Source organism: Hyperoodon ampullatus, assembly GCF_949752795.1.
Source record: "Hyperoodon ampullatus genome assembly, chromosome: 13".
Taxonomy (NCBI): Eukaryota; Metazoa; Chordata; class Mammalia; order Artiodactyla; family Ziphiidae; genus Hyperoodon; species Hyperoodon ampullatus.
In genome coordinates, this window is record NC_136926.1 from 24329897 (window position 1) to 24350995 (window position 21099).

Here is a 21099-nt window from a genome sequence, read left to right on the forward strand (position 1 = left end):
AAAGTAGCCAGTCTCTAGATGTGACATCCTCTATGATTCTGTGTATGTGACACTGTGGAAAAGGCAAATCTATAGAGAATGGAGAACAGATAGGTGTTTGCCAAAGGTTGGTGTGGGGCAAAGGTGTGACTGCCAAGGGGCAGCGTAAGGGAATTCTTTGGTTGATGGAACTGCCCTGTGTCCTGATTGTGGAGGTAGGTAAACGAATGTGTTAAAACACAGAAAACTTTACACAGGAGAAAGTTAATTTTATGGTATGTTAATTTAAAATTTTTAAAAACTGAAACAAAAGATATTCAAATAAATTTCTCTTTAAAAATGTTTTCAAAGAAATTTTCCACCTGGGTTTCTTCCTGATGGGTTTCTTCTGCTTTGGGGGGGCTCTGCCATACCAGCCCTGGTGTTTGTGGTTCTGTTTATTCATCTGTAAAATGAGATCAGTCTTGAGTAGCGATTTTCCTTCTCCCCTGACCCTAAAATTACACCCCTGGGCAGGCCCTTTGTGAAAGTGAGGGTGGGGCAGGTTTGGAGAAAAGGAGCATTTGGCCTCCAGTGGGCTCTGACCTACAGAGCAGCTGTGCTCTTGACTGGCCCATGTACTGTTTGTCTGAAAATCTCTAGATTAGAATAGCTGCTCTTGACCCAGATCCACACACACCTGGGGGGTTTGAACAATCCTAGATTTCAGGGCCTACTGGTACGGCCCACTCATTTATCCCTTTGGCACATACCCCACTGGACCCCAGCGGTCCGCCAGACCAGGGCACTGGCTCTAACGATCAGCAATCTAAACAAGGCCCTTTGGGGGAAGCTGGAAGTGTGGTCCTTGTTCTAGGAGTCCCAGATTGCACATGGATTAAACATTGTGCTTAATCCAATGGGAAGTCTGAAAAGGCTTCGAGGTCTAGGCCTCCTTAAAGGCAGGGTCTGAAAGGACCAAAACCATTTTTCTCCCACACAGGATGACTTTTTGGAAGAGCACTTTCTAAGCGATAAAGGGCTGTGCGCAGATCGGGGAGCTGCTGTTGTGAAGACGACTTGCTGACCCGGGTCAGCAGGGCCAGAGTATCATTCGTGATGAGACCTGCCAGTTACACCAAGCACCAAGCACCCACCATGTGCCAGGCACTGTGCTAAGGAAGCACTGAATCTTCATGACAGCCCTGTGAGGAAAGGGCTGTCATCGCCTGGACGAGGAAACTGAGGCTCCAAGAGGTCCCACATCACACAGGCAGGAGATGACAAGGCTGGGCTCCAGTCCACAGCTCCAGCCTTCTGAGCCGAGGCCTGTGAGAGAAACCTCTGAACCTGACGTCAGGCCTGCTCTCCACACGTGCCCCGAGATGGAGACTAATACCACCTTTCATCAAAGGCTGGTAGGGGATCTTGCCAGGTACAACAGCGCTCAAAAAGAAATGTTTTTTAAGAAATTTTATACAATGGAATGCTTCCTTTGAAAACTATCTTATGCATAAGTCCAATCTAGAAGACCAGAGTTGAAGGTGGAAGCAGGCTTGGCTTGGAGCCCCTAGGGCTCCTGGAGTACCGCTTGAAGGCTACTTATCCAGTAGGTTGGCACTTACTGTGAGAAGCATGGGAGGCGCCATGATGCTTAATGCCGGCTTCGTGTTCAAAAGAATGAGGCGGGATTGTGGCAGACTCGTTCCTGGGTTGGTCGGTCGTGGGGAGGGCTGCAGAATACCAAACTTGCCATATACGTTGGGTGCTGGTCCATTTGGTTCACTCTCCCCTCTGGTCAGCAGCCATTAGCTGTCACTTGCAGGGTAGGAAACTTATCTTCACCATCTTACATTTAATAAGCTGAATCTTTAAAGTTATGAATTATAAGATTAAGAGCTGCAGTACCCTTCCTTTTTTCTTGCCCTTAAAAAAGGCATCATCTGGTTTTTCTGTATCAGTGAAAGTAGAATGTTTTAAGTACAGATCTTGGTGTAGGATCAATGGCAGATCTGTACCTCTGACCCCTGGGGCAGGGGCTGGTGGAATGGCTCACAGTGGAATCATCAGACGGACCTCCTTCTCATAGATGTCAGGGATCACTCCCATGGGGGAGCTGACCATGTGCACAGTGTTCTTGCCAAACAGCTGGAACTCATAGTGGATGAGCTGCTCCCAAAAGCCACTGTTGGGCCGGATGATGGGCCGGCATGACTTGGTCCATGTGTGGGCATCCAGCAGGGACATGGCGTGGTACTTCATGAGATAGGCAAGGCAGAGGGCGGCTGAGCGGCTCACGCCAGCAGCACAGTGCAACAGGGTGCGGCCCTGCTTCACCTCCACGCTGTGGATGTGGTCTGCAATGGGGTCGAAGAAGTCACAGAGACGCGACATGGGTGTGTCAGCCACAGGCACCTGCACGTAGTGGATGTCCTCGTATAAGGTGTTCACTACCTCCACTGAGACGTTGATGACCGTGGTGATGTGGTTGCTGGAGAGCATGAGCTTGTTGTTGGCTGCTACCCCGTTGCTGATATACAGGCTGCTGGTGATCTGTGAGAGGCCGCTGACTGAGGGCTGCCGGAACTGAACCGGGAAGGCACACGGAGATGCTGTCATCGGGCCGGTGGGTCAGCGGCCAGTGAGACATAGATGCTGCATCTTCCTGCTAGGCTGTGTCTGTAGAAAACTGCAAAGAGGGAGAAGGGACAAATGAGGAGCCAAAGTTCTAGCCCCCCACTTAACATAATTCAGTGGCTGACCACTGTCACGATGAGTTGGAGCCCCTAAGCTTGGCTGTCAAGGCCATTTGTAGCCCAGCTCCTGCCCATCTTTTCAGCCTCCTGTTAACCTTTCCCGCGTCCTGAAGGGCCTTGGCTGGGCTGAGCCACTTACAGTTCCGTATGGACAGTGGTCCTCTCTGGCCCAGGGCCTTTCCTGCTCTCATCCTAGAACCCCCTTTCCTTACAAACCTGTCAGGTCCTAATCTGTTCCATTCAGCAGAGGACTGTTGAGCATTGGGATCTTAGCCAAGGGTCACTTCCTCAGGGAAACCTTCCAGAACTACACCCCTCCCCCATATTTGATCAAGTCCCAGCTCCAGGCAGGCCCTATGTGCCCTGCTTCCTAACATTTCCTGAAGAAGTGCTTTTGCCGTGATCTGTCTGTGAGTTCTCTTGGGATATCACTGTATCTATCTTCACTCCTACTATATCACCAGTGCCCAGTTGCGTGTCCCCACAAGTAGGTGCTTAAAAATATTTGCTGAGTGAAGAAATGACTCCAACAACCACAACTCTGCCTCCTGAGAGGTTTCCTGGAAAAGATGAGGTCTCTGGCCATGTTTCTCTAGAACTTTGGGGAGGAGCTGGGTGGAGGTGAGGGTGGTTCTTAGGCTGCTGGAGAGGAAGGCCAAAGGCTTCATCGACAAATCTTACCTGCCAGTACCCCAGCACCCAATGCAATAGGCTCACCCCAGGTAGGGCAGATGGGGTTGGTTTGTTCTAAAAGTCTTGTGAGGGTAGGGGAAAAGCCCCACTCCCAACTTCACCCAGTTGGAAGCCTAAATGCTAAGGAATGTTCCGGATCCTCATCATCTGAAAACCCAGAGAGAAGTGGACTGAGGGCCCCCAAAACTAGTACCCAGTGGGCAACAGGAATAGGGGAGACTGCTGTTCATCACAGGGACAAAAAATGTGCAGAGGAGATACTGCTCTGCAAGGTGAGGGTAGTAATGAGAGGAAAGTCGTTTTCATGCTAGTCAAGAAATATTTATCAGGCACTGTAGTAGGTGCTGGGGATACTGAAATGTACAAGTCAGCCATGCCCCCCCACCCAGAGCTCAAAGTCTAGTGGGAGAGACAGACATTAAATAGGCAATTATGGGCACAACAGAGTTGGAAAATAGGGATAACAGTGCCTACCTTATAAGAATCTTCTGAGGATTAAATGAGGTAACCTGGGTAAAGTGTTTAACAACAGGGCCTGGCACATATATCTACAAATTATAACTACTGTTGCTGTTGTTAGGGAAGTTAAAATGCAGGGCATTCTGGGAATGAAGAATACAGGTACTTATTTCAGGCTGGGGCTACGGAGTTGCGAAGATCACCTGAAGAAATGACACAAAGATCTGAAGAACGTTTAGCGTGAGGGGGAGGGAGAGGGAGAAAGAGCGACCCGGCAGCATCTCAGTTTCACCATTTGATAGCGTACAAAGCCTTTGGTTCGATCTCCAAAACAGCATAACGAGCCGGTGTCTGGAGTTAATATCTCCATTTTACACACGGGGAAGGTGAGGCAGAGTGGGGAAAAGGACCTGTCTAGGATCACAAAGCACGGTTCAAAAGCCGGTTTTTCTGGTCTCATTATGTGTGGGAAAAGTGGGCAAACACCGCGGAGTTTTCGTTAATACTGGGTTATAAACGTGGAACAAAGTTCAAGGGTTGACGGGAGAAAGGGGCCGTTTCCAGGGGTGAGTCAGGTAGGTTTCCTGGGGAGTTGGCGTTGGAATGGGCTTCTAATCGCCCGCTCAGTGTCAAGACCTCAGTGTCTTACCTCTCTCGCGCGGGCGGGTGGGCAGGTTAGTTCAGGAAGCAACCTTGGGCGAGGGTCTCCAGGTGAGAGAAGACCGGTCACGACCTAGGAGCCACGATCCCCGCCGGCCCGGTGCTCCGGTTTCCATAGCAATGGTCCCTCGTCGCGGGGAGGAATGGGCCGTGCTGGGTCTCCGGAGAAACCCAGGCCTCGTCTCCCCGTCCCGGAGCTGCCCCGCCCGGATTCACCCGGTTACCCGCCCTGCGATCACGCGGGGACCACAGCAGTCCTAGTCAAGAAGTAGGGTCTGCTGTGCACTGCAACCAGCAGCTTGTCCCCCAGCCAGTTTCCATGGCAACGCGCCGGGCCGCATCACGGCAGCCGCCGAGGGACAATCCTGCTGCGTCCGCAGCCTTCGGGGTTTTGCGCAGAAGGCCCGCCCCCCCATCCCCCACCCCGGTCCCGCCTTCCTCTGTCGTCTCCCGGGCAACGCTCGGTGTTCAGCGCCTCGCGTCTGCGCAGAGGCTCGCTCCGCGTCTGCGCTCTCTCACAGAGCTCGGCTACCGACCTGTCTCCCGTTCCCAAGTCGCGAGTCGCTCTCTAAGGTGGAAGGAGAGAGTCCTGCAGTTAGCCAGCAGCCCAGGCCCTCCGTCACATGGAACCTAGGCTCGCCCATTGCCTGTGCGGTGGCCCCCCAGGCGACCACCAGTTCTGGCACCAGCCCGGCCTCGGCCTTCTTCCGGCGCAGTAGGCTCTGCAGCCGCCCCGACATTCACGTACAGACCAAGCCGCAGATCTGCTTCCTGCAGTCGCGGACCGCTCAGTCGCCTGTGCTCTTCAGGTGCGGCCCGGGGGCCCAGAGCGTTCGTCAGAGCCCGGGCCCCCGGGGGGAGCCGAACTCCCTCAGACCCCTGCTCTCTAAGCCGGCCGCGGGGACCTTGGCCCTGGCTCTCCAGAGCCTCGGGCCCCTCAGAGCCCGGCCCTTTCTTAGACCCCAGGAGAGTCTGAATTTCCCAGCCCAGCGCCTCGCCCGCCGTGGAGCCTGAACGCCCTCAGTCCAGACTCCAAGGGAGTCTGGAATTCCCGCCTCCAACCTACATATCCTCCGAATCGCCGCGGGCCCGGCCCTCTAGTCTCCCAGGTTTGACGTCGTGTATCCCGAGGGTCCCTAGTGCCCTCTGGGCCTAGCCTTGAACTTCCTTAGAGCCTGATGAGGCGCAGGTCCCCTCAGGCCTGACACTCCCCTCCTCAGCCTCTACTTTCCGCAGTGGCCCAGGGAAAGCCCCCAGTTCCCTCAGCCGGGCCCCAATCCCCACAGACCCCAGTTTCCCCTCCCCTCCTCCATTTCACAGCCCCCTCACAGCATCCTCCAGGCTCCCACAGAGACCTTGCTTTGGAAAACAATTTGGTTCAAAATGATCATTATTGGGCTTCCCTGGTGGCACAGTGGTTGAGAATCCGCCTGCCGATGCAGGGGACACGGGTTCGTGCCCCGGTCTGGGAAGATCCCACATGCCGCAGAGCGGCTAGGCCCGTGAGCCATGGCCGCTGAGCCTGTGCGTCCAGAGCCTGTGCTCCGCAACGGGAGAGGCCACAACAGTGAGAGGCCTGCGTACCGCAAAAAAAAAAAAAAAAAAAAAAAAAAGATCATTATTTATTACTTGAAAGGGAATATTTCCATAAAACTGCCTTTTTCCCCCCTTCCCAGGAAGTAATGGTAAATTTGGTGCACCACTGAGTGGGTGAAGACTGTTTCATGTGTCTTTAAGTATTTTAGGTCTTTTTTTGTTTGTTTTTCTAACGGAATTTGGGAGACTTTTGCTTTGTGAGCATCTTGATCTATAAACTAGCCTCTTCCAACACCTCATGTCTTTGCTGTCAGAAAAAACATAAATGTGAGATAAGGGGTGTTTGTTTCTACTAGTTTGTAAATGTAAAAACATTCATAAAACCACAGTTCCAAACTGGCTGAAAATGAATTAGGAAAAAAAAATTTTAATCCTTCAAAATGTTTTATCCTTTAAAAATTGTCCTATCAAAATAATATACACTTATCATAGAAAAATCAGGCAAGCAAAATGAATGGCTAGAGACAATCACTGTTACCATGTTGGTGTATATTGTTCCAGATCTATTCATATATATGTACTGCAACATGCTTACACATTTTTTTTGTGGGGGGGTGGGAGGGTATATGTCACAAAACCGTTTACTATTTTGTAATCTTTTTTCCCCCACCCAATACACTTTGGATGTCTGTTTTATTCATAACTGCATAATATTTTATTGTATAACCTAACCACAATTTATCCATTTGCTTCCCTATTGTATATTTAGGTAGTTTCCAAATTTTAGAAAGAAAATATTATGAGTAATTATTTTTAAGTGAGCAAAAATATCTATGTAGTTACAAAACCACTTCACGGTGTCACCAAATTATCAAAAAGTGAAAACTCAAGGCCTGGTATTATCCATTTTTGACCAATTACTCATTTTGACCAAATTGTTATCTCTAGTTTGGCCTGGAGCACCTGGCTCCATTCCATCACACCCATCCCATCCCAACTTCTACCTCTCACCCTCCAGAGTCTCCTCAAGTCCTTGTCCACCCCAAACTTCCTTCACTTTTCCAGACTTTTCCCAAACCCTTTTCCCTTAGAATTCCCCCATCAACCAACCTAACCTCTGTCCAAACACTTTATTTTCTTTTTTCCTGTTTCCTCTGACTTCCCCCACCCAGATCCCCCTTATACCTAGGCTTGAGCAGTGCCCCCCACCTCAACCCCCCTCAGATTCATCCCTCTGACTTTGCTTCTTTCATCTAAGACCCTCGCCTCCCATTTCAAACTGCGTTTTCTTAAAATGACTGCTCCTGTGAACAGTTCTGAGTCCCTGTTGACACTTCTCTTGTGGATTACTTTGACCTTTCTACATCCTTCTCAGGATGTTTTTCCCTCTCAGCATCCAAGAAACACCCTTTTAGCGCACATTTCCTACAAGAAGAAACCTAGGCCTACTCCCTTGCCCCTCTGACAACTATGACAGGGTGGTGCCTCTCCCAAGAAACTTGGGGAAGCCTCAGCCACTACCCCAGGATCCCATCAGATCAGATCCTGTCCTAGCCCTGGCCTAGCCATCAAGCCTGTACCACCTTCTCCTCCCTCTCCAGCTTAATGAATTCCAGTGAAGCAGCAGTGAAAAAATTTTTACCCAAGAGCCACTTATCTCGGGTGATTATTCGTGACAACCTCAGTGCACAACGAATCTATGAGATGGAGGTAAAGTTGTCACAGGCTTTTGCATTAGAGGGTGTTAGTGGCTTGATCCATGTTCATTTCACTCTCCCCAAAACCTTGCGGGGAGATCACAGATCTTAGAGGTGATAGGAAGCCATCAAAGTACTCTAATACAAGCCGAGGCAGTTGAGACTCAGGGTTACTGATTTGCCCAAGGTGTCACAGCTGTTCCTGAGCTGAGGGAACCAAGGAGGACTCCATGTCTCTTGGCTCCGGTGGCATTTTTTTCCCTCAAAGTACATTAGCTTTCTATTTAGGGACTCCCTGAATGGATTCCTACTATCTCCCATAAAAAGAAATCTTGGCTCTTAGAGCTTGAAGTGGCATTGACACCATTTGGTCATTTTTTTCCTTCAGGGATTATCCCCCACTTTCCACATGAGAACTGAGGCTCTTCTACTTTTTGTTTATGGACAAGAAGGGTTTGACCTGCTTACCCAGAAGCCCTCAGAAGAAGAGGGAAACCGCAGCAGCATCACCCCACAGACCCTGATTAATTCATTAAATACATCTTTGGGGCCTGCTTGGGACAGGCACTGTTTTGGGCACTAGGAAGAGGCTAGTGAACACGATGGACTCTGAGAACGTACTCGTTTCTTCCAGCAGAGCAGGCGGCCCAGAGTTGAGCTGCTGTCCCCTTCTTGACTCTGTTGAACCTCCCTCCATGTTCCAGGACCAAATCTGGATGGGCGCATGGGATTCTGACATTGAAAACAGTGGGAAAGATGTAAGAGATGGTGCAGATCCTCTTAAGGGTCACAGAGACTAAAAGAAGACTGGAGGCCTGGGTGTTTCTCCCTCTGCTAAACTTCCAGTGGCGTGGTGTAGTGGAAATAGGGTGGACTTGGACATGGGCAGGCCAGCTTTGTGTGAACTTGGGGAGTCACTTTTCCTCCAGGACTCTTCTCATTTGTAAAATAGGATCTATTGGGATCCTGTCAGTTGCAGGTGACACAAACTGAACTTGAACTCGTTCAAGCAAAATAGAGAATGATGAGTTTACATAATCAAGGGTAGATAGGGCAGGGTCACCAGTGTTTGGGATGAGAGATGGCAGGGGCTCCAATGCCATTGGATGTGTCTTCCACTCTCCCTATCAGCTCCCCTTCTGCTTCTTTCTGCATGTTGGCATCGTCATCAGGCTGGCTGTCCCTGGGGAGCATGGCCACAGGAAACCCTGGCCTGTAGCCCAGGAAGGAAATGGAGTGCTTCCACTGTTGGTCAAGTTAGACAAATCCTGGAGAGGGACTCCAGTTGGCTCAAGTTGGATCACGGGCCCATCCATGCCCCAGTCACTGTGGTCAGGTAGTGTAGGCTACTCTGGCCCAGGATGGGTTGGGGGCCAACCCCTTTAACCAGTGGGTTTGGAGATATTGCACCTCTGGTAAGTGGAGTGAGGGTCTGTGAGATATAATTGGAAACTCTCTTGAGTTGGCTTTGTATGTGCCATCCTCCAGCCATCCAGAAGGCCTCCTTTTGAAGCCGTATTGAGCCCTTACATGTTTTGGGTACACAATGTCCATTATGTATCATTACCCCATTTAATAGTTCAGCAAACCGAGGCTCAGAGATGGAGTAACTTCACTAAGGGGTGTCATTGTGGACTTGCAAACCCAGGTCTGACTGACCATGGTGCAGGATGTTCTCCCTAAGGACAGGGACTGTCTTCTCTGTAGACCCAGTGATTGCTGAGGGCCCAGCTTGTAGGAACTCAGTAGATTTGAGAGGCTTGAGTGGCAGCGTGGCAGTCTTTCTCTCTCCCCCGCAAAGTGCTCCCAGCTTTGGCTAGCCACGGGCTTCTCAGGGCCTCCAGGAGGACAGCTAAGATCTAGTGTCTTGGGAATCCTCTGAGCAACGCTCTGAGAACAGTGGTTGATGACCAGTATCCCTTTATCTATGGCCACAGTTCTCAACTAGGATGGCTTTGCTCCTCAGGGACTCTGGTGCTGTCTGGAGGCCTTCTTGGTAGCAGAAGTGAGACTGGGATGGTGCTACTGGCATTTAGTAGGTGGAGGCCAGGGATGCTAATGCTGCTAAATATCTTACAATGCACAGGCCAGCCCCCCGCCACAAAGAATTACCTGGCCCCATGTCAGTAGTACCAAGGTCAAGAGACCCTGATCCATAGTAAAAGTGCTATCACTCTGTGCCTTGCTTAGAAATATCTGGGCATGTGTCCCACCTTCCTGACTATGTTGTAGTTGCTGTGAAGACCTGCAGCTGATTTTTCATAGTATCCTCTCCACAGCTACCTCATTGGAATAAGTAAATGAATAAGACAAAGGATATGCCTTCCCAAAGCTAGCAGTCTTGTTGGGGACAGGATAGAAATGGTAGAATAGAACAAATAAGTAGAGTTCAGTGTGACATAGGGGGTGTCACCAACAATATGTGGGGAGCACCAAGTGAGTAATAGGGACTGGGTGATAGGAGTTAAGGAAGGGGGTTTACAAAATGCACCCTTTCTCCTCCTCCCCTCCCCTCTCTTTCTTACCACTCTTCAAATAGAGATGTTAGGTCAAAATCAGGCTCTGAGGCTGCAGACTGTCAGAAGGTACCATAGGAGTTACCTAGCTCAGTGCCCTCACTTTAAAATAGGGAAACTGAGGCTCCCTATGAGCCAAGTTATTGATGAAATATTGAGCTGGCTCCTTTTCCACCCTCATATCAGGAGCACAGATGCCTCTCTTACTGTGAAGTAGCTTCTTCATCCTAAACTCACCTCTGTTTTTTGTAAGACAAGAGCTTCAGACAAGACCAAGAAAAAGACGGGCCACTTGTATGACCACCTGAAAAAAAAATTCGGGACAGACCAGCTCAGAAAGCTGGGGCGCTGGCGACGGGAATCCATGAACACCCGGCAGTACCTGGATAGCATCCGAGTGTACGAGGAGCCTAACGAGAAAGGCCAACCACCCTAGTCAAGGCAGAGTGATCTGCCCTGGGGCCGTGACGACACTAGGCTGAAGGGAGAAGAGCTGGAAGGGAGCCAGTCTACACCGTTGTAGAACAACAATAAATGAGACCAGTGGACAGTGGAGCACAAAATCCCTCAGCAATTCTAATATTTCTTGCCCTGTCCCATCCCCTCTTTTCTGGTGAAGGTGATTCTGATAGTCCTGTAGCTGCCCAAGTAGAAACGGCTGAATCGAACCAGCTTCCAAGGTTAAGGTATGACCTTTGGTACCCACATGTCTGGTACAATGCCAGGCCAGGTGCACTGGGACAGTGGTACCTTGGATAGGAAGGGCTCGGTAATGCCGCTGCCTGGCATTCCAGTGGTAAGGAGTCAGGGTGGGGCATCAGGCAGACCTGGGTTGAGGGCTATTTCTGCCACCCATCAGCTGGAACTCAGTAACTTTGTAACCTCTCTGAGCCTCTGTTTCCTTATCCTAAAGAATGGGGAAGTAGTGCAGGAACCTACCTCCAAGAGCTGGCATGAAGATGTGGAGCGCCTGGCCCGGGGCCTGTCATCCTCAGTGGCTCTCATCACGATGCCCGCAGTTAGCTTCCAGCCTTGTCAGTCCCCACTTCCTGGCCTGCCTGCTGTCCCAGCTATGCCCCGACAGCCCACGACATGCCTTTACTTGCTCAGGCTCCTCATCTAGAATGCCTCTTCAGCCCCTCAGCGCTCTCAGGAAGCTCTCTGCATCCTTCAAGCCTTATCTCAATGCCATCCCCGCAACCCCACAAACTTCTCTGACCATCTTCTGCCTCCTGCCTGCCCCTCCCCGGCCCTGCCCAAGCCACATGGGTTCCCCTCCACTCTGAACTTGGCTTACCTGTGGTGGCTTCACTCTGCCTTCCGTGGTAGATGTTTGGGTATTTGTCCCAGCCCTTGATTAGACTGTACAGTCTTTGACAGCGGGGGCCAAGTATCCCCCAAGATTTAGTTCAGGCCTCTTCCGTGCCATTTCCCCTGTCCAGCCCCACCAGAAAAGGCTGCTCCTTCCTGTGCCAACACGTCTGTCTGCACTGAGCATGCGGTTGGCCATTTCTTGTTGCTCCCTGTCTCCCTGACCACGTTGTGAATGTCTCGATGGCCAGAATGCTGACTCGTTCATCTCTGCAACCACAATGCCCAGTTAAATTGGGTAGTTACTCTATGTTTTTTGAATAAATGTTCATTCCTTTGTTTAATTACAGCTTCAGCACAGTGCACAGAGTAAGGGCCTGGTACATATTTTTTTAAGTTAACCACGTCCTCTCACTTTACAGATGAGGAAACTGAGGCCCAGAGAGGTGACCTGACTTGCCTGAGGTCATGCAGCAAGTTAGTGGCAGAGAACTAGAAGCAGGTTTCCCGACTGCCGTGGAATGGTCATTCTGCATCACCACAGTTGCTAGGTAAGGACCTCAGTCCTCTTGGTGGCTTTCAGAAGCTCTCTTCATTCGTCCTTGTCCTCATCCTCATCCAGGTGTGGGGAACCGGATGTCAATGATGCTTTTATTTTCCCTTTTTTTTTTTTTTGGCCGCACTGCACAGCATGTGGGATCTTATTAGTTCCCCAACCAGGGATCAAACCCACACCCCCCTGCAGTGGAAGTGCCAGATTCTTAACCACTGGACCGCCGGGGAAGTCCCCTATTTTCTCTTTTAATGGTCTTCTTTTGAAAACGTGCTACTTTTCAGTGGGAGCCCAGTCTTTTTCTAGGTTTTTATCTGTTTTCTTGGCTGAGCACAACTGATTAGAATAATTGACTTTAAATATTTAAATTTTATTATACAAGCAATATGACCACATTTGCCCAAAACAAAAATTCTTTTATTAGATCAACCATTGCTAGCATTTTGATGTGTTTTTTATATTTTGTGTATTCATTTCATTTCAACAACAGTCTTTTTCCTTGGCACTGTACCTAGAGAAGGGGAAAGGAAGGCTTTGGGGATCCTGGCGTCTTCAGAGGGCCCACAGAGCAGCCCCAGCCCCTCTTTTCTCCAGAGTGTCCCCAGGAATTCTCCACCTACTAGATCTTCCCTAATGCAGCCTCTCTGAGACTCACCCCAGTCTAGCCTCTGGCCACATGCACCTTCTTCCCTAGACGGCTGGCCTTGGCAGAGGGTCTTTGCATCCTCATGCTGTGGCCCAATGGACTGGGGGACCCCTGGGAGTGGGGCAGGTGGGGGAGTTGGGATGTCAACCTAATAAGTCACTTTATAAGCCACTAACTCATCTCAGACTGTGTGGACTTAGTCTTCCCATTTTTGCATGAAAAAACCGGAGGATGTTGCATTTAAGTAAGGAACAAGAAGTGACGAAATTCTGGAGAAACCGCCTAATTGTTGAGAGAAAAAAAAAATAAAAGGGAAGGAAAATCAGTGAAGGAAGAATGGAGGAGTGTTGGATGGGAAGATATTATTTGAGAAATAGAATCCTGAAGCTAAGGAGGGCCTTAGGGATTCTTTAGTCCAGAGGACACACACACACACACACACACACACGGAATTCTTAGTTCAAGTGAAGTCTCACCTGGAAGCCCATTCCAGTAAAACCACTGACATATTCACATTTATTGAGCGCTCATATTCCAGGCACAAGGCTCAGCTCTTTTCAGACATGAGTCATTGATTCCTCCCAACAACAAAGTAATTTTCTTAGCCCCGTTTTATAGATGAGAAACTGAGGCTCAGAGAGCAAGAATCCCACCTTAGATTGGGCAGCTAGTAAGTGACAAAGCCCACCTCAAGCCTGTCTCATCCAAAGACCATCTCCTAAGTGCCATGTGATAAGCTCCCAATCTTTATCACTCTAGTTGGAAGTGGAGGCTAGGGACCCTGAGCCCTCGGGAGCATGAGTTCACAGATGGTGATGGGGAGCCTCAGCTGTGTTGTCAGCTACCTGAGGTTAGCTGTTTCACAGAGAGCTGGACTAAACTCCAGGTCCCCCTTCTACCGGGTAGCTAAGGGGCACTTGTCACCCATTCTGGGATGGACAGACTGTTAGGGAGAGTTAGGCTGTGTTAGCTGTGGATGAGGCACATGCCCACCCAGGAAGTGGAAGAACAGAACACAGGAGTCCTGACCATTGCCCATTAGCTATGTAAAGATGTTTTCAGTTTTGTCCTCAGGAAACCTTTGTGGAATATCCTTTGTGTCTGCAGAACCATGCTGATGGCAGGGGGCAGATGAATGATACTCTTTTAATGGGATTGAGTGTTTTGGGTGTACCTTTAATTCTTGCTGAAGACACATTTCCTTCCCTCCTCCCCTTTCACCACATGCACGTCACTCCTTTAGGGTACTTGAAAAGCCTTCCCAGTTTAAAAATCTCGCTAGGTGCACAATGGACCTAGTTCCTTCTCCAAAGTTCTCCACGACCTGGAACAAAGGGAGGGAACTTCTGTTTACCAAGCACCTGTTACACGCAAGGCATTTTATATCCTACCTCATTCAGTCCTCACAACTGTACTCTTCAGGTATCACGCCCACTTTTAAGGTGAGGAAACCAAGGCACAGAGAGGCTAAGGAACTTACTTGGAGTCGCTAGGTTTGAACCAGGGTGTGAGACGCATAAGGCGTGCTCTTTCCACGCCACCCGGCCGCCCCAGTGATGCTCGGCTTCATTGCAAGCACTGCCCTCAATTTCAGCCATTGTCGGCTGCAGGAACTGCTCTGTGAGGGATGCCGATTCATGACCCTGGGTCCTGACTTTCCTCCTAGGCTACCACTGTTGGCCATGTGGTCAGTGACACGGTAGGGAGGAATTCTTGGGTGAGGACTCATTCTCCTCATGGCACGTCCCAGCTCCAGGCTGTCAGGCAGGGGCAGTGGCTTCAGATCCCAGCAGGTGGATGTGGAGCAGCCTACCAAGGGGCTAGGCAGCTAGAATTATAGGGGCAGTTAGGGATCAGGGGGGGCAGTTGCAGCTAAGAGTGATCCCAAAGTTCTTACATATCCACCCCATCTATCTATCCACATACCCATCCACCCATCCACTCACTTATCCATCTGTCCATGTGGCACTTCACCCCACAATCAGAACACAAAGGTGGAGAAACTGATTTTCTTGTTTTCTGTGACAACTCTCACTTCTCCCAATCATTGTGGGGAAGTGGGGTGACCTCCCGACTGGGAGTGCCTCTGCCCTGATTCACTCCAACCTTGGGCAAGTCACATCTCCGCGCTGAGAGTTTGGGGAGCTGGAAAAACCTCAGAGCTGCCTCACGCAGGCCATTTCTCTTATTTCGTCAACGGGTGACAGAGGCAGAGAGTGGGGAACTGACTTGCCAAGGTCAGATAAGGAATTAGTGTTGGATTTGGGACTGGATGCCAGGGCGCTGCCACTCATTTGTAAAGTGGGAATGGGAATCCTGGCTCTCCTCACTTCCTGGGATTGTAGGGAGGACCCCACGAGATAAGTGGTGGCAAAGCGCTTTGAGAAGTGAAGTCACCAGGGCAGAAAGTCCCAGAGGTGCAACCAAGGCCCCAACTGCTGGACCAGCACAGATCCCACAATGACCACAAGGGGTCAGCAGACGCATGTGCACTCAGCTGGGATCTGCTGGAAGGCGCATACCTGTGAGCCAGGGCCTGGGAGGGAAATCAAATCTTTTAATTCCTGGCGACCCCTAGCACAAACAAGAGGATGGATGCATCCCAGCCCAGCCCATTGTTGAATCGGGAAGTGTTACTCGGGTATTACAATTCAGAGCCTGGTCCAGCTGCTGACTCGGGAACTCTGCAGGGCTTTGAGGGCTCAGGGGGCTGGGCCAGGAGCAGGCCTTGACTGGGACCTCCTGTCTCCCCCAGTAACCTTTCTCTGGGCTTCAGCTCTCTAACCTGCAACTGTTCCAAGCGGGGTGGTGCTGGTGGCTGATGTCTGCACTTCCTTCTGTTCTCAAGCCTGAGATGTGGCACAGAGCTTTGCACACATAATGCTCCATAAATGTCTGCTGAGTAAATGGGAGCAACTCCTGCCCCGAGCAAAGCCAGAAAAATCCAGGTCAGCTTGTGGCCACAGTTACAAACGTAGATGCTGGTTTGTGTCTCCTTTACTCAGGAAAAGAGATGCACAAGCTAAGAGGGAGGCAGGGCAGCATGTAGCTAAGAGCACAAATTTGGAAGGAAGGCCTCAGTTCAAATCCCAGGTCAGCTGCTTTCCAGCTCTATGCCCCTTAGCAAGTGCCCTGTAAAATAAGCCGGTGTAGATTTCCTCTGCTGTTATGCAATTAGATCTGGCTTACCTCTTGTCCCTTTGCCGAATGAGAATATCTGGCTGGAAGCTCTGAGTAGGGTAGAATGAGAAATAGCAGAGTCAGGAGGGCTGTGTTCTGTGGTGCTAACATCCGCTATGCAAGCCCTTGCTGACCTCAGGTGTTTCATTCAGTTTCTTTAGAGAAGAGACATGTTTTCTGCCTGGGAGAAATGTTACCTGCACTTTGCAAACTTCAGTGTAGAGAGGGGTAGGGCAGTGGGTTGGAGCAGTTATCCTCCCACCCACCCCCAACCCCCACCCTCGCCCCCGCCGTCCCTGCTCCAGGTTGTATGTGAGTCTGTTTATTATGCACTGAGCAGATACGAAAGGATATTGGAAAATATGTGTACGGCATACAAATAATACAAGAGACCCATGGGCTCACAAACCTGTTTGAGGAATAAAATCCCCCCATTTTAGTTCCCTGTTCTCACTCCTACCCTCTGCCATAACCTGTTGACTTTGAGCCCAAAGCTTCCCTGGATTCTCTCAAGCCAGCTGGCTCCTACCTCCTCTTTAGCTGACTTAGACAATGTTCTCAGCTGCTGCTTCCACCTGTTTTGCTCATAAGAGTTCTCATCCTCTTTCCATATTCTAAGCACTTGTTGAAGTCTCTCATTCATCAGTGATCCGTCTTTCTTTCTTTCTTTCTTTCTTTTTGGCCATGCCACACGGCATGAGGGATCTTAGTTCCCCGATCAGGAATCAAACCCGTGCTCCCTGCAGTGGAAGCTCGGAGTCCTAACCACTGGGCTGCCAGGGAATTCCCTCAGTGATCCATCTTTATTTAAAATTGAAACACCCCCAACATGGCCTTCCCAAGCCCTCTTAACTGTTCTCTTTTTCTCCATGGCATGTCACCTTCTAAATGATTTATTTGGTATATTTCTGTCTCTTCTTACTAGAATGTAAGCCCAGGATGGCAGGAATTTTTGTCAGATTTCTTTCACTGCTCAATCATCAGGGCATAGAAGAAGACTTGGCATATGATATGAATTGAATGAACATTTGTTAAATAAAGTCTTCTTTCTATTTCTATTGCTGTTGAATGCTTAGTACTTTTGGAATTTTTTATACTTTTGTTTCAGTGGGGTCTCTTTGGGTCTCAAGAAAGATGGAAGGCAAATATGGGTTCTTGTCAGATACCCTGAGCTAAAAGTCTCAGTGTCAGTGGTCCTTAATGTGGAGGGATCATGGACCCCTTTAAGATTATGATGAAACCTACCACAAGTCGGCACTTACACTTAAAATTTACATATAATTTATGAAAACCATACACTTCATCTTAAGGACTTGTTCTCTTAGAACATTTCTGGAAAGATGTGTAGAAACTATCAACACACTAGCCCCAGAGAGGAGGAAGAGGGGAGTTCTTCTTTCATTATATATCCTGTATACTTCAGTTCTATATAGTGCAAGCATTACAATTTCAAAGTTTTAGAAACCAGTTAAATATTTTAAAGAAAACTATGTTCTAACCTCTTGGGGTGATCACAAGCTCACATGTGTTCAGGGGCCAGGGAGGTCAGTGCACGTGGCTTTAGGACAACAGGCAGAGGTGGGAGCTGTGGTTAAACGGAGCTTGCACACCCCACCCCAAGATGCTTAAATGCAATGGCATGAAAAACATGGTGTTGATCAAACTTTTCTGGCCTGTTTTTTTTAAAAAATATATTTATTTATTTTTATTTTTGCCTGTGTTGGGTCTTCATTGCTGCCCGCGCGCTTTCTCTAGTTGCGGAGAGTGGGGGCTACTCTTTGTTGCGGTGCAGGGGCTTCCCATTGCGGTGGCTTCTCTTGTTGCAGAGCACCGGCTCTAGGCGCGCGGGCTTCAGTAGTTGTGGCACACAGGCTCCAGAGTAGTTGTGGCTCACAGGCTTAGTTGCTCTGCAACATGTGGGATCTTCCCACACCTGGGCTCTAACCCCTGTTCCCTGCATTGGCAGGCGGATTCTTAACCCTGTGCACCAGGGAAGCCCGGGATAGATCCTTTAAAATCAGTGATGTTTAACCTTTCTGGGATCACAGACTCCTTTGGGAATCCCATGGAAACTAGGGACCTTCCCCCTAGGAAAATGCACAGACAGGTAAAACTCCACAGTCTACTGCAGCATCTTCACAGACCGCCAGCTAAGATTACCCAGGGATGTCCAGGAGCTCCAAGAACTTCGCTTTTGGATGCGTTCTTTGTACTAAAACGCTCGGCTTACTAAACTCTTTCTCTATTCCTTTAGAGAGCCTGAACTATGTTGCCACTTACGGCGAAGTGCCCTGGCCGAAGCAGAGGCCAGCTGGCCCAGGTGGTGGTGGGGCGGTGGCTTCGGGCCCCTGAGCCTGGTGGCAGCGGGAGGGACCCATAGACAGGTAATGGCTGCCATGGGGGGCGGTGGGCGTCCTCCTCAGCTTTTAGCGTCATCCGGCTGGGCCCCTGCGCTTCGGGCGCATGTTCTGGGTTTTGGGGAGCGAACCTGCCCGGGTCAGAGGCGGGGAGCTCCGGCGCGGGACCCGCGAACAGAGCTGCGCTGGGAGCCGGCGGGCTCCGCATTCATCATTGTTCCCAAAGCGCCTGGCACGGGTTGGGGCGCAGGCAGGGATGGTGGTTCGAAGCGCGCCGTCCCTTCCGCTCGCCGAGCTCTCGCCCCACAAGCGTTTCCTGGGCGCCTTCCAAGGGCCAGCCCCGGAGCCGGGAGCTGGCGACGCAAGGGAGGGACGAGGGTCCAAGTCCAGCCCGCTGCACGCCAGGGTGCAGGAGCACGCTGGCGAAGGCGGCGCGGGGCGCACGGGCAGCGGAGAGACCCGCGCGCGCCCCCGCCTCGCGCTCGTGACGGAGCCCCCGGCCCCGCCCCAGGCCTCCGCCTCTCGCTTCCCTCCTCCCCCTGGCTCGGCCGCGCTCCGATCGGCGGGCTCCATGGGGAAAGCGGCCGCTCTGTGCCGAGGCGGTGGCTGTGGCGGCCGCTCCCGCGGGCTCTCGTCGTTCTTCACCGTTGTCCCCTGCCTGTCCTGCCACACGGCGGCGCCGAGCATGAGCGCTTCCACGCCCGGCTCCGAGCCGGAGCCCAAGCCTCAGCACCAGGCGGTGCCCCAGCCCAAACGGGATCTGGTGTCAGAACAGGTGTCGGAGCCAGTTTCTGAGCCGGTGCCAGGATCGGAGCCTGAGTCCAGGAAGATGTCTGAGCCAAGGCCCGGGTTCAAACAGGAATTGGAACTGCTGCAGGGTTTGGGGACCGGGTCAGGGCCCCGGGAAGAGTTGGGCTCAAGCTTGGGGGCTGGGCCCTTCACCAAGGCCCCATCCGAGCAGGTGCTGGCGCTGGGGCCAGTAGTGGGGAGTGTGCCCTTGACCAAATTCGAGTCCGGGTCGTTGCTGGCATCAAAGACCCCGCGACCAGGGCAGGTGAAGACACATCTTGGGGCTCCAGTGCCAGGGAGTGGCACGCCCTCCGCTCTCCCGATGGTTTCACTTCCTCTGGACAGCTTGAAGGGCTGGCTTCTCAAGTGGACCAACTACCTGAAGGGCTACCAGCGCCGCTGGTTCGTGCTCAGCAACGGCCTCCTGTCTTACTACAGGTATGGAAGTGTCAGGGTGGGTTGGCTGAGTTTGGAGGGTGGTGATGCTGCAGCCATGGTGACAGAGGGCATCCAGAGTTGGAGGGCACTGCCACTGGCCTAGGGATGTTTGGGAACTCGCACTCCAGCAGGAGAAATAATGCCTCTGGCCAACCTTCAAGGGCTGGGACCCTGACCTCAGGCAGGGGGGACCCTGACCTCAGGCAGGGGAGCCCCTGTGGACATGACCTCTGGCAAGCTTGGGTCTAGGGAGTGAGCAGTGACGTTGGAGTGAGGGAGTGATTTGGGACCTCGGGACCCCTCTGGTCCTGGTAGTTGTGGGACCTGGGGCAGCCAGCCAGAGTCAGCCCCAAAGTCCTTGATTCAGGAGCTTTCTGGTTCAGGAGCTAAGATCACTGTATTAGGGACTGAGGGGGACAGTAACCTTGTTCAGTCCTTGGGACCCACTCATGGGAAGGGCTCCTGCTCCCTCCTCAGTTGGTCAGACTATTTCCCACTTTTCCTGGTGCCTGCTGGTTGCTGGGCCTTGGCCTGGGGGCACAGCAGGCTCACAGATGCATCAGACATGGCTTCTGCCCTTCAGGAGCCCATCTTGTCATTCAGCGGAGAACCAGGAAGCATCCCACTGTGGCCTTTCTTATTCTAGAAGCAGTGTGGGATTCAACAGTGAATTCCAGTGGTGAGGTAGCTAACACTGTGTTCCACTGAAATGGATTCAAAGGGGGAAAGATCCTGAAGGCTGTCTAGGTATGTTTCCTGGGGATGGTTGGTTTAAACTTTGAGATCTCTGATCACTCTATACTATCAATTCTCAAACCTGAGTGAGCACTGGAATTCCCTGAAGGGCTTATTGAAACATCAAGTGCTCAGCCCCCCTGCTGAGTTTCTGCTGCAGTGGGTATAGGAGGGGCCTGAGATTCAGCTTTTCTAACAAGTTCCCAGGTGATGCTGCTCTGGATCACAGTTTGAGAAGCACAGCTCCATTGGCATTGCAAACAGGAGGGCCCTGCCATTCTGTTTGCTGAAGCTCGGGTCACTTTGCTCACTTCACTCGGCTGGGCAGTATCTCTTCAGGTCAACCACCAGAGCATTTATATGGTCCTTCCTTGCCTTTTTGGAGCACAGCTTCTAGAGGATAGTTGAATCTGTGATGCCACTGAGAACTTGGGAGCTCCACTGAACTTAAGTGATGGTTCCCACTCAAAGTGGGGATCACTGCCTTTAATTCCTGGCAGGGGAGAAAGCTGACCTGTGTTTCTATAAATTTATTTATTTATTTTGTTTTTGTGTTGGGTCTTCATTGCTGCACGCAGGCTTTCCCTAATTGTGGCGAGCGGGGGCTACTCTTTGTTGCAGTGTGCGGGCTTCTCACTGTGGTGGCTTCACTTGTTTCGGAGCACAGGCTCTAGACGCGAGGGCTTTAGTAGCTGCAGTACAAGGGCTCAGTAGTTGTGGCTCGCAGACTCTAGAGCACAGGCTCAGTAGTTGTGGCACACGGGCTTAGTTGCTCTGCGGCTTGTGGGATCTTCCCGGACCAGGGCTCGAACCGG

The 21099-nt window shown here is 51.1% G+C and overlaps 3 protein-coding genes across 4 annotated transcripts in view; 2 read left to right on the forward strand and 1 right to left on the reverse strand.

Annotated features, from left to right (window-relative positions):
* Positions 1-2010: 2010 nt before the first annotated feature.
* DUSP18 (dual specificity phosphatase 18) lies at positions 2011-2577 on the reverse strand (the record flags this gene model as incomplete). 2 transcript variants are annotated; one of them, XM_079717607.1, is made up of 2 exons in its annotated part: positions 2114-2302; positions 2413-2577. In XM_079717607.1, 2 exons carry the CDS (start codon positions 2575-2577, stop codon positions 2114-2116), a joined length of 354 nt encoding a protein of 117 aa, XP_079573733.1. The 2 variants fall into 2 exon arrangements, with proteins under 2 accessions (XP_079573732.1, XP_079573733.1); XM_079717606.1 differs by having other exon boundaries at positions 2011-2577.
* Positions 2578-4669: 2092 nt separating this feature from the next.
* On the forward strand, positions 4670-10711 carry LOC307062415 (uncharacterized protein C5orf52; the record flags this gene model as incomplete). The annotated part of the gene is made up of 4 exons (XM_079718147.1): positions 4670-4794; positions 5081-5335; positions 7664-7772; positions 10529-10711. 4 exons carry the CDS (start codon positions 4670-4672, stop codon positions 10709-10711), a joined length of 672 nt encoding a protein of 223 aa, XP_079574273.1.
* An 8182-nt stretch (positions 10712-18893) lies between these two features.
* Positions 18894-21099, forward strand: part of OSBP2 (oxysterol binding protein 2) — a gene marked incomplete at its 5' end in the record, with an annotated part of 156830 nt that continues 154624 nt past the window's right edge. Inside the window, one exon of the mRNA XM_079718148.1 lies at positions 18894-19549. Within this exon, the coding sequence (XP_079574274.1) occupies positions 18894-19549 (656 nt within the window). The remainder of the gene's footprint in view (positions 19550-21099) is intronic.